The sequence below is a fragment of the Stenella coeruleoalba genome (assembly GCF_951394435.1).
Source record: "Stenella coeruleoalba genome assembly, chromosome: 11".
In the NCBI taxonomy this organism is placed as follows: Eukaryota; Metazoa; Chordata; class Mammalia; order Artiodactyla; family Delphinidae; genus Stenella; species Stenella coeruleoalba.
This window is the reverse complement of record NC_137157.1, coordinates 21,097,822-21,110,963: the sequence shown is the minus strand read 5'-3', so window position 1 is coordinate 21,110,963 and position 13,142 is coordinate 21,097,822. Positions and strand designations below refer to the sequence as shown.

Here is a 13,142-nt window from a genome sequence, read left to right as displayed (position 1 = left end):
CTGTTTTCTGTCTGTCTGTCACTGTTGTGTCCTCGGAACCTAGGACAGTGTCAGGCAAATTGTTCAATATATTTATGAGTGAAAGAAGTATCCTATAACTTATAGCATCAAAACAGACTGATGTGTATTAATATTTACTAATTAACTATCATACAATCAAGATTTTGCTAGGTTCTTTAGGAAACAAACATGTCTTTTTATGGCACTCCACTTATCAAAACTTTTTCTCAGAAACTGTATCTTACACTCAGAATTACCTTATGAGATAGCGAGCCTGGGTGTTAGTAGCCCCATTTTACAGAAGAAACAGAAAAATGTTAGGCAGTTGTTCAAGGTCTCACAGTCAGTTCATGGAAGTTATTCTTGTCCCACCATTTTGGAGGATGTTGTCCATGCTGGGGTTTTTTATTGTAAGTTGCCTGTATATTTATTGTCTCTACTCTGTGGAAATTTGGTGGGAACACCGTGAAATACTAGAAGTGGATGTGCTTTGGGAATAGAGGCATTATTTAATAATATTGTGTACTGATCTCATATTCTTACCCTGTTTTGTGTTGTTTTCATATAGTAGAATTGATGTCTTTGTGAAAGTGTTCCATTTTAACTGAGATGATTCCAGATATTGATAACATGATTTGACTTGAGTTGGGACTCCATTGTGTCTCTTGACTATTAAAAGATTTGTTGAAATAATGCTCAGAGATCTTGGAATTGTCTTATGAGGAGAAAACAACTACATATTTCCTTAGATTCTACGGAATCCAGATTCTGTCATTAATTGATTATGTGACTTCAGGCAAGTTGCTTGACTTTACTAGACCTGTAGGTGGAGAGAAACTGGGGCTGGGGGTGGGGATGGGAAGTTGAGTGAGGGTAAGATGGGTCGGAGGATAAAACCTAGATGAAACGAATGATTTTAATGCTTTTAGCTCTTTTCAGTTGTATTCACTCCAGAAATTTTAACCATATTTAGTTATTAAATAGATCAAGATTTTGCTCATATTTTAGCTTCTCTTTTTTCTGTAATAATTCCATATTTTTATATTTTTCCATTTTGCAGTCATAAGACAAAGCCCCATGGCCAAAATTTTTTGACTGTCAGATATACTGACTCAGTGCTGGTTTTATGTGGATAAGTTGGGCATGAAAGTAACAAAATTGATTTTGCACAGATATTGTATCCTTTGTGTTCCATCAGTGATTTCCTGTCTCAATGCAGAAAGCATTTTATTTTAAACAAACATTTAACATACATATTTTCCACTTTGCGTTGTAGAAAGGCCCTGAATTCTAATGCCCATAAACTGTTGGTCATACACTTATAGAGGTTTTAGACATAAAGAAGAACTATAACATCATGCAGCATGGAGTCTTCTCTTTACAGATAAGTAAAGGGAGGCCCATGAAGGGTAGGTAAGTACTATACAACTGGGTTCAGACACCCAGGGACCTAGGTTTAGGGAAGACTTCCCAAGAGAAGCTATACTTAAAGGGAAATTTAGAGGTAAGTGGAGAATGGTGAGATAACGTTCTTGGAGGGGATGGCTGTTGAGGAAAGTTCCAGGCTCAGGAAGCAGCATGTGGGAAAGGTCCTGAGTCTGGAAGCAGCAAGGCATATTTAAGGAATATGGAAGGCGGAACATGGGAAATGGCTGGAAAAGAAAGAAAGGGTAAGATCATGCAGAGTCTTGCAGGCCTAGCTATAGGTTACCTGAAAGCGGAGGCATTGAAGGGACTAACAAACTCAAGTACAGAGGGAGGAAGAGACAAGCTTTAAAGCATCACACATTTGAAATTATCGCAGAGAGGAGCAATTCAGCACATGGGCTTTGAAGTCAGGCTCAAAGTCCAAATCTCAGCTACTTAGGTGTGTAGGAATAAAGTTGCCTAATTACTCTGTGCCTCTGACTACTCAATTTTAAGTGGGGATAATACTGTTACCCACTTTATAGGATCTTGTAAGACAGAAATGACAAAAGATAGCATTTGTGTATATGCCTGTCCTTTATCTTTGTTTTCTGTGGATTGTTGAATGTTTTCCATGTTGAATAGTTTTTCTAACTTTCCTTTTTTCTTTTTCTTTTAAACATTCTTGTTTGTTTTCCTTTTCTCCATGTTGAATGTCTTCTTATTGGTTTGCAAAAGCTCTTTACATATGAATGATATGAGTGTTTTTGTCTGTCCTCTATGTTGCAGATATCTTTCTGAGCTTTTAATATTGTCATTTAACCTGTTAATAGTTCTTTTACTGTAAAAAAGTTAATTTTATATTAAAATTTTAATGTAAATATTCAAATATTTCAATCTTTCCTTAGAGCCTGTACTCCTAACCATATGCTAAACTGCCTCTCTTATTTATAGAATGATGACATTAATTCCAGTTTTGTTATCACTTTTGTTCAGGTGTACTAACAGAACAAGCAGCAGGTCCTCTGGGACAGAATCTAGAAGTGGAACCATACTCACAATACAACAACATTCAGTTTCCCCAAGTTCAACCACAGATTTCCTCATCTTCCTATTATTCCAACCTGGGTTTCTATCCCCAGCAGCCTGAAGAGTGGTACTCTCCTGGAATATATGAACTCAGGCGAATGCCTGCTGAGACTCTCTACCAGGGAGAGACTGAGGTAGTGGAGATTCCTGTGACAAAGAAGGCCCGACTGGGTGCATCAGCAGGGAGAATAAAAGGGGATGAGCTATGTGTTGTTTGTGGAGACAGAGCATCCGGTTACCACTATAATGCACTGACCTGTGAGGGGTGCAAAGGTAAGCCTCTTTTGATTGGCAGTTTTCTCCTTATTAAAGTTTTTCTCTACTGGTTGTTGAAATCCCTCAAACTGGATTCTTCCCTTTTCCCAAATAACTTCCCATTTTCTCCTCCTCTGCTCTTACTTCTTCCTACGTCTTCTCCTTCATTGGGATGTCATAGATTTCTAGGGAAATCTTATTAGAGTATTTAGCTTGGATGTAAGTAAACTTTTTCCTATTCACAACCTCACACATAGTTAGAAGGAATTTATGATTGTGGGTTTTGTTTGTTTGTGTTGTTTTTTGAAAAGAAAGAGAAATTGCTGAACTCATCTCTTTTAAAATTAAGGTCAAGGAGAATAAGATTTTATTCAATAAATATTTTAACATTCATTTTCACGTACTTTAGTTAATTGAGAAAGAGACAGAGGAAGAAAAGCAAACAAAAGAAAACAAAAAGGAAGTAATGATAGCCTATATTCAACAAATATTTCACTTAGCAGGAAAATAGATCTGTGAGCAATGCTGTAGGGGAAATCAATGAAATTGTAATCCATTTAGGATGGATAAGGTATAACACATGAAACATGAAAATGACTCAATATAAAGCCCTATGTGATCATTCTCCCAATAAGGACACAGATGATAAGTTTGTAAAATGTGAGAGGAAAGAACATAATGGACTAGTAGGTTCATCTATTTATTTTTGCATTTGTTCTTTCAACAAATATTCATGGGATGCCTACCATGTATTAGGCACTCTGTTAGCTTCCAGGACTTTGAAAGCTGATAAAGAACTGTCCCTGGAGCAGAATCTGTTGAATGGCGAGCCAGTTTGGTATTCCCAGATGCCAATGATTGCCATAAAAATAAACAGAGGACCCAGCCACGTAAGAATGGCTCTAGGACATTTCAGACCTTTGAAAGTTCAAGTGATCAGATTGTCTAAAATTATATTAGTCAGCTTTTTAAAACTTGGTGTGATTTCATTAGATTTTTAAAAAACAAAGTAGTATTTATGCCCCAAATCAAAAAATTAAAACAGATCTATAAAGAAAATTTCAAAGATCTCGTTTATGGCCTTTAAAATACTCTTATCCTTTTTGTGGAGAGCCAAGTCTATATGGGTAAAAGTTACATATAAGTTCTTTGAAGACAAAGATTGTGTCTTCCTCAGCTCTGTTACTCCTCATAGCGTCTAACACAGTGTCCGGTACAGAGTAGATGTGTAAATAAATAAGAGCATAGTAAATTTGGAATGCCATAATGAAAATCCATGCTCATCGCTTCCTAGCTAAGAAGGGGTGTAGCTTCAAATCTCCTGCTTCTAAATCTAACCCCAGAGACTCTATTATTAACCACCAAGTGATCATTCTGCTCTCTGAGCTATTGTTCAAGGCTAACATTGACTAACTTGGTGGCCAAAGGAAGAGAATCAAGTGCTCCATTTAGGTGTCGAGGTATCGGTATTATCCAAGCCAAGGGGATAAAACCTTAAAGTTAGTAACCTGGGCCAGCTCACCTCCTTACAGGTGAATGCTGGAGTGAAACCTGGTCCTCCTGAGAATTCTGGGGCATGGCCAGGTGAGTAGAGGGGGACCAGAGTGCCATGGACAACCCTAAGAAACAGCGACTCAAAGACAGGCAGAGGATGAGAAGCCCATAAAGGATAGAAAATAGAAGTCAAAGCTAGGAAGCTACTAGGCAAGTGCAGGGTCAGGAGACCAGGGGACAGAAAACTGGTCTAAGGAGAACCGGTCCTCTGGGGAGCTCAGGGAGGAAAAGCTGGATCTGAACGTAGGTATATTTTTAAAAGCAGAGAAAGGTAGGGCTTTTTCTTTGATTTTGATTTGAGACTTTGCCCCCATGATGACAGCAGAAGGACAAGAGTGCAAGAGCAGATGAGATACAGCCAGGCAGGGCCCATGTTCTACATCAGGGTTTGGCAATTGTTTTCTGTAAAGAGATGGATAGTAAATATTGTAGGCTTTGCACCATAGCGGCCTTGTTGCTATTACGCAACTCTGCAAACTCAGCCACGTAAGAGTGGCTTTACTTAGCCTACAAAAATAGGCAGGACAATAAAAAACAGGCAGTGGGCCAGATTGGGCCCAGGGCCTAGCTGTAATTTGCTGACCCCTGTTCTAGACCAATAACTCTCAGAATTAACTGGAAACTATGCAGTGAGAGAGCACAGCACTCAGGGTATATGTGCAAGAAAAAGAACCTTTTTTGTATAATTGGATTTAATCCAATTTCAAGCCCTGGTGGAAACTATTTCATCAGTTCAGAATGAATCTACTGAGTTTTCTGGGTCCTGGAGGTGGGGCTCTGGTTCTTGGTGCTGTTAACATAGTCCAGCGTCTGTTGAGGGCTGTTCTCTCTGGTCTTCGCTCACCAGTAGGAAAGGTCTCGGAGGTGCTATCCTGGCATCCTGAGCACACCCCTGCTTCCCATCTGGCCCCACCTGCTTCCCTGCTGCTCAGATGGGTGGGGTCCTGATGCTGCCGCACTGTCACCTGGAATGCCTGGCTGCCCAGGGAAACCACAAGGCCACGTTATCCGTTCCTGTGCCTTGTGGGGTGCAGGGAACCCCAAGGGCCTCCCCTGACTCTCCCCAGGAAAGAGCACAAGAATCCCTCTCTTCTAGGATTTCTCAATGATGTGGAGTTCCCATAAGCTTTCTGCACACCCAGTCCCAGGAGGGGTCTGGTGTGTGAGGATGAGGGGGTGGGAGGGACAGAGTTCAGGACCTTCTCGTGTACTTAACATGTCTTAACTCTTTGGTCGTCTGCCTCTCCCAATTTGGGGAAATTTTGTTAGTGTCTGGGATCTTGGGGCTTAGGCTTTGGTGACTGAAAAGCCAATAATTGGCTCCTTTGTGCTTTTTATTCATTTATTTTTATTTTTATTTTATTTTTTTGCGGTACGCGGGCCTCTCACTGCTGTGGCCTCTCCCGTTGCGGAGCACAGACTCCGCACGCGCAGGCTCAGCGGCCATGGCTCATGGGCCCAGCCGCTCCATGGCATGTGGGATCTTCCCGGACCGAGGCATGAACCCTCATCCCTTGCATCGGCAGGTGGACTCTCAACCACTTCGCCACCAGGGAAGCCCCCTTTGTGCTTTTTAGATGTTCTCTCGAGAAAACAAATGAAAATCATTCTGGCTTATTAAAGGGGAGGAAGTGCACAGAATAGGGTAGAGTTCAAGCCAAAGAACCAGTGCCTCTGGGCCAGGCAGGCCTAAAAGCTTGGCCACCTTCATCCCCCCGCCCCACACCCCTTGGATATCTGCGCCTACCAGATACAAAATGAATTTCACGCCATAACTTTCCATCAGAGGGAGTATGAGCTCTGGGATTTGACAGGCATGAATTGAATCTAGGCTCTATACCTCTTGGCTGACTAAGCAAGTTCCTTAATATATTGATTAGTCAAAGTTCAACAAAGTAAAGCAGAAACCAAATTTCAAGCAGAGAAGAATCAGTACAGGAGAACTTGGAAGGGCAGAGGAACAGGTTCTATGCTGAGTCTCCAAGCCACACTGCAGAACTGGTTTGCCGGGGCAGTTGTTATTCAAGAAGATGGGGGGTCAGGAAGCTAACATAAGAATTATTGACTCCAGGAAGACGGTACCTTAGTTGACCTTTAGGGATCAGGAAGTTGCCTTCACTGCAATTACTGGCTCCAGAGCCATGGTGCACCTGCTAAATCTGTACATACAGAAGATGAATACCCTGTGTCTAGTCTCTCAATGCCCTGGAAGCTAGCAACTGGAAAACAAGATGCTGCCACAGCAAAACCATGATCCTGCTTGCCAGCAGAAACAACAGAAGCACAGCTCTTTCTTCACTTCCACTTTTCAAATATCTTACAAGGGCATCTGTTTGGCAGAGCTTAAATTGTATCCACATTTAGCGGCAAGGGAGTCTGGGAGAGATTGTGTTCAACTGTCCTGCCTTCACAGTAGAGGACGCACGAATCCAACTAGCCAACCTCAGTTGACAGAATACGTAACTTCTCTGAGCCTCCAATCTGTGAATTAGGAATAATATCTATTTTTTACAGGGTTCTTGTGAGGATTAAATTAGATTTTTTTTATGTAAAGATCCTGGTAGCTCTCTTGCCTTAGGACTTCACTGCAGATCTTTCATGAATGTAATACTTTAAACACACACAGACACACTCATACATACCCACGAGAATTTTTTTCTTTTTTTGGTTGCTCTGTGTCTTAGTTGTGGCAGGCAGGCTCCTTAGTTGCGGCTGGCAGGTTCCTTAGTTGTGGCATGCAAACTCTTACTCGAGGCGTGCATGTGGTATCTAGCTCCCTGACCAGGGATTGAACCCGTGTCCCCTGCTTTGGGAGGCGGATTCTTAACCACTGTGCCACCAGGGAAGTCCCAATTTTTTAAAACTTAAAAATAAAACAAAGACCACGGTTAAACTTCCTGATTTCACTGGTCTCTGTTTCTGTTAGAAATACTTTAATTTTTTTTAAGGTTTTATTTGTTACAGGTATTCATGGCATCAATGAGATAAATTTTGACTTTTTAAAAAAACAACAACTGCAGAACATAAGCATAATGCCAAGTGACAATGAGAGCCATTTGCTCGGCACTAGATTAAATCGAGAGCTGTCCCTCCCCCTCGGTTATCAGTGTGGAGCATATGGAAATATGCTAAGGTCTGGATGAATTTTGACTCAAATCTCAAACCTCAACTGAAAAACTGATCTGCATCTGACTGGATATTTCAAATGGCTGCATTCCCAAATAGGTCAATGTCAATGCCACTCACAACCATCTCCATGCCAGGAAAGAATGGTAGAACGTTTAAAAGGCATTTTATATGAGCAAATGGGGGACTTTTCATCCTTTGGAACATATTTTTATATAAGATAGTGAACCAGCATTAGACTTAGTTCTGAAGTTTTAGAAAAGATTCTAGAATTATTGAAACAATTGTGACATGTAGGATAGATGTAGCGAGTTTCCAACAGGCCTTTGGTTTATGGGTTAGAGCTGAGGAGCCCTGACTTACTTATAAACTTACTGAAATCCTATTTGATTTTGAGGTCTGATTTTATAAAATTTAATAATGATCCCAATGAACTCTATAGGTCAAATTATCTTAGAGTGTGATTCAAGGGGTGGGGATTAAACGATTTCACTGCATTGGAAGACTTTTGTTATAAAAGTCTTGGGAAGAGTAGGACTCTGAAGGCAGATAACCTGGATTCCAACCCCAGCTGATTCTCTTCCAAGTTACTTAATGTCTCTGGGCTTCAGACTTCTTACCTGTAAAATGAGGATAATAATAAAGATGAGGAGGAGGAAGGTGAGATGATGGCAATGTGATGATGATAGACAGAGAAATAGCATACATCAAGTGATTATTTTGTGCAGGCTTTATCAGGAGACTTTACGTGTACTAACTCATTTCATCTTCAAGAAAACCCTTTGAGGTAGATTTAAATAAGGTAATGTGCGTAAAGCGATTATCATAGTCTTTGCCAGTAGGAAACCCTCAATAAATGTCTGCTATTATTACTATTATGATTGGGTTGTCATGAAGAAAAAATGAGACATTTGTGGGGGTTTTTTGTTGTTGTGGTTCTTTTATTTTTTTTAAGTTTCCTTTTGTTTTTTCACAACTCACACACACACACTGTATTTTATTTTTACAAGAGATAAATAAACTGACACCAAGCATTGTAAATGGATGACCACAACAAAAGCAATGATGATTGCAATTACCAAACACGAAACACACTCACGCTATGTCATAATATTGACATTCAGTCCAGTAATCCACCACTGTAACAGCTTCTTTACTTTGCAGTGAAAATTGATTTGTATATTTTTGCCTCTGAGTCCTTGTGGGATTTTTTTTTTATTCAAACAGAAAGTCACAAAAATTATAATCATCCTCAACAGTTCACTCAGTCCCATGTAATTAATTTTTTTTTCATCTTGATCTTTTGTTAGCACTTTTACGAATTCATCAGTTTTCCATTAGAGTTCTGAAAATGCTTATTCATTCACTTCAGCAGTATAGTCGGTTACCAGAAACCTGTACTTGTCAGAGTCTTTTCCATGAATTCCTTGAAGATGAAACCGTTTTGTAGGAACATTTTTGTGAAAGCGTCAGAGTACACCCAGAACTGTCTCTAAATGACAAACGACTTAAAAATGACCACGGTTAAAGATTTGATGAAAGTTCATAATAATGCAATTGACAAGGAAATTTAGTTATTTCTGAGATATACATTTTAAAGTAATAACTAGAATTATGACTTATAATATTATACCAGAACATATAAGATTTTTAGAAATTTCATGTGATATCTGAAACATTTATATTAACATATTTCCATATAAATAACCCAAAGAAAGTTTAGTATTAGTTGTTTTTTGTTTGTTTGTTTGTTTTTTTATACTGAAGGTTCTTATTAGTCATCAATTTTATACACATCAGTGTATACATGTCTGTCCCAATCGCCCAATTCAGCATACCACCATCCCCACCCCACTGTGGTTTTCCTCTCTTGGTGTCCATACGTTTGTTCTCTACATCTGTGTCTCAACTTCTGCCCTGCAAACCAGTTCATCTGTACCATTTTTCTAGGTTCCACATACATGCCTTAATATACGATATTTGTTTTTCTCTTTCTGATTTACTTCACTCTGTATGACAGTCTCTATATCCATCCACGTCTCAACAAATGACTCAATTTCGTTCCTTTTTATGGCTGAGTAATATTCCATTGTATATATGTACCACCTCTTCTTTATCCATTCGTCTGTCAATGGGCATTTAGGTTGCTTCCATGACCTGGCTATTATAAATAGTGCTGCAATGAACATTGGGGTGCATGTGTCTTTTTGAATTATGGTTTTCTCTGGGTATATGCCCAGTAGTGGGATTGCTGGATCATATGGTAATTCTATTTTTAGTTTTTTAAGGAACCTCCATACTGTTCTCCATAGTGGCTGTATCAATTTACATTCCCACCAACAGTGCAAGAGGGATCCCTTTTCTCCACACCCTCTCCAGCATTTGTTGTTCGCAGATTTTGTGGTGATGGCCATTCTGACTGGAGTGAGGTGATACCTCATTGTAGCATTTCTCTAATAATTAGTGATGTTGAGCAGCTTTTCATGTGCCTCTTGGCCATCTGTATGTCTTCTTTGGAGAAATGTCTATTTAGGTCTTCTGCCCATTTTTGGATTGGGTTGTTTGTTTCTTTAATATTGAGCTGCATGAGCTGTTTGTATATTTTGGAGATTAATCCTTTGTCCGTTGATTCATTTGTGAATAGAGACATTGTTTTTAAAACCTCCAGCTCTGTACCTGGCACACCTTGAGTGCTCATAAAACATTTGCTATTGTTGTTTTGTTGATGAATTCCTATTATTTTATCATCGTTATTCTTCTCTTCATCCAGCCCCCTTAATTTGGATCATACACTATTTTCAAAACTATCTCTCTTCCTATTAGTTAACTAATTAAGCCTCTAGCTGCTGGGAGTTTGAATTAATTAATTCAATTTTTTTCAGTAAATATTATTAAGTACCAACTATATGCCAGCCGCTATTCTAAGCCTACGCGATACAGTGGTGAACAAAACAAAATTCCTGCTCTCACTTTCACCATTTTAAAGCAAAGTAGGAAAACAGTTTACATAATTGAGCTAAAATAGAAAAAAAGAGAAACCAGTAAAACAAACAAACAAAAAAGATTAAAAATACAAAAGCAATAAAATGGTATCTAAAAGAACAAATAGAAAAAGGAAACGATAGAAGGGTGATTTCCAATGAATAAAAGTTGATATATCAAATAAATACAGAGCAATGATATAAGACAAACTGAAGACAATAGAAATTAGATTTAAATAAGAAAAAATATTTAAACTAAATATATAAGCAATATATAAATAGGAAAGTAGCGACTAGAGGCCACTAGTCAGTATAAGCCTCCAGCTCCTGGGAGTTTGCCTACCTGGGAGTTTAAACAGCTGTTAAGGGCCTGAAAAGCCCAACCCCTGCAGATGTTACCCTTGCCCTCAGTCTCCCAAGGATACCCAGTAGGGATGAGGGTGTCCACGGATTTTTGCTTTCAACTCCTTTAGACAACTTCGTCACTTGAACATTTTGTCAAAGCAATGAGTACATGTCATTCAAAAGTCAAACGGTAGAAAATCCCCTGCACAACCATTTCTGCCCCAAGCCCTGTTCCCCAGAGGCAACCACTGATAACCACTAGTGGTTTTGTGTTTTTGTGTTTTGCATTTTGTTGTTTGATCATTTGGATAGGCTTTATTTCCACAGAACCATCTCCCCTCCTTACAAACACAGAATTAAAGATATAGAGAAGGCATACAATTTTTAAAATAATATTCCTTTATTATGCTTTTCATATCCATGGAATTAGTAGTAATGGCTCTCTTTTATTTCTGATACTAGTAATTTGTGTCTTCTCTCTTTTTCTTGGTTAGCCTTGCTAGATATTTTTCAATTTTATTGATCTTTTCGGAGAACCAGCTTTGGTTTCATTGATTTTCTCTGTTGTATTCCTATTTTCTTTTTTTTTTTTTTTTGTGGTACGTGGGCCTCTCACTGTCGTGGCCTCTCCCGTTGCGGAGCACAGGCTTCGGATGCGCAGGCTCAGCGGCCATGGCTCACGGGCCCAGCCGCTCCGCGGCACGTGGGATCTTCCCGGACCGGGGCACGAAACCGTGTCCCCTGCATCGGCAGGCGGACTCTCAACCACTGCGCCACCAGGGAAGCCCAAACTATGTTATTTTAAGGAACTTTTATTTCACAGTATTTTTTTTTTTTCCAGAGGGAGTATAGAAGTTTTACGAATGCCCTTTGACTACTAGGTTGTTTGTTGATTTGCCTACTTTGGAGTGACATTAGGCAACTTCCAAAAGTAATTCAAAGTCAGTTCTTTTTAAACCTATTTAAGAAAAAAAAATTAGAAATTATAATGATAAAAGTAAGTGTTGGAAAATCAGGTAGACATTTTTTTGTGGCTCCCTAACAGATAAAGGGGGAAAAAAACCTTAAAAGCAACATTAACAAGAACTAAATAGTCAAGAATAATTTTTATCGACTGCATCTCAAAAGTTTGAGAGTTTGCTTTTTCAAAAACAACGACCTAAAACAGCTCCTGCCAGGCGATCAGGAGTCTATTACTGAGTTCTAAAAATTTCAGCAAACAACTCAAAGAGAGGAATTGAGATCCTAAAGCCTAAGAAACTGTGTGATGGAGACCAAAGCTTACCTGCTTCAGTATTGGCAGCTGTTCTGTCTAGTTTGTGCTACTTTGCAGTTTTCTACCAGTGAGACAGAGGTGGAGCAGACATCTGGAGTGGGGAGGGAGAACAGGATGTTTCTGAAGAAGCTTTGGAGATAGGGATGAAACTGTGGAGCACTTCACCTGCAAAATGGGATTTGGAGAGATTAATGTCAAAAGACAATTTTTAAGAATGTAATCTCCTAACTAGAAGGACAGCATAATATAGTGGTTAAGAGCATAGAGTACGGAACTGAGCCTATCAGCGTTCAAATCTGAGCTCTACCATTTACTATCTGTAGGACCTTGAGCAAATGACTTAATTTCTATGTAACTCAGTCTCCTTACCTATAAGAGAGAGATAAGACTAGGTCTACCTCATAGGATTGTTATTAGTGTTAAGTGAAACGCCATATGCAAAGTGTTTAAAAGCGCCTGCTACAGAATAAGTCCTGTACAAGTCGGTGGTGGAGTCCTTTTTATTCTATGGTCTGCTGAGGCAGAACTAAAAGCTGACTTTCTTTAGGCCGTATTGGATGTTAACATAACTAATTCCTCAGTCCTATGTGTCTGTTGCTGTTTAAAAAGTCAGGAGACCCTTAGAGGTTGAAACATCAACCAACATCTTATTGATTTCAAAGTAATGTGTGGCCTACTGTCAGTCCCTGGAGTCCAGTATGTGCATGTGTGTCTGTGTGGGCATGTATGTAAGTATGAGTTGGGAGTAGGGTATGGTATGGGTTCTATCTGTATAAAGAAGCAGAAAAGCAGGATGTCCAATATTCTGCGTAACTGAGGGATCCATTTTACCATCCTATAGCTTATTCGCCTGCCACCCCAGGAAGCCCCCTAGCGCTACACACTCCCCTGAGGGCAATGCCAGCCCTGTCTATTCATCTTCCTTTACCGGGGAGCCTCTGTTCCTCAGTGAATTTCCTTTCCATTCATTTTCATATGACTTTTCTGATATGGGCATTGTTGAATATGCACAAGAGAGAGGCAGAGGTATGTGTACGGATTGATTTGCATAAGTATAAATACAGTATATGTAGCCTTATTTAAATGATAGAATGATAACATTGTGTTGC

The 13,142-nt window shown here is 39.5% G+C and overlaps 1 protein-coding gene across 4 annotated transcripts in view; it reads left to right on the top strand.

The window, feature by feature from the left end:
• Positions 1–13,142, top strand: part of NR1H4 (nuclear receptor subfamily 1 group H member 4) — a 119,948-nt gene that overhangs the window by 83,288 nt on the left and 23,518 nt on the right. For all 4 annotated transcript variants that reach the window (XM_079937171.1, XM_079937172.1, XM_079937173.1 and 1 more), the window contains one exon: positions 2,404–2,769. In XM_079937171.1, the coding sequence (XP_079793297.1) occupies positions 2,404–2,769 (366 nt within the window). The remainder of the gene's footprint in view (positions 1–2,403; positions 2,770–13,142) is intronic.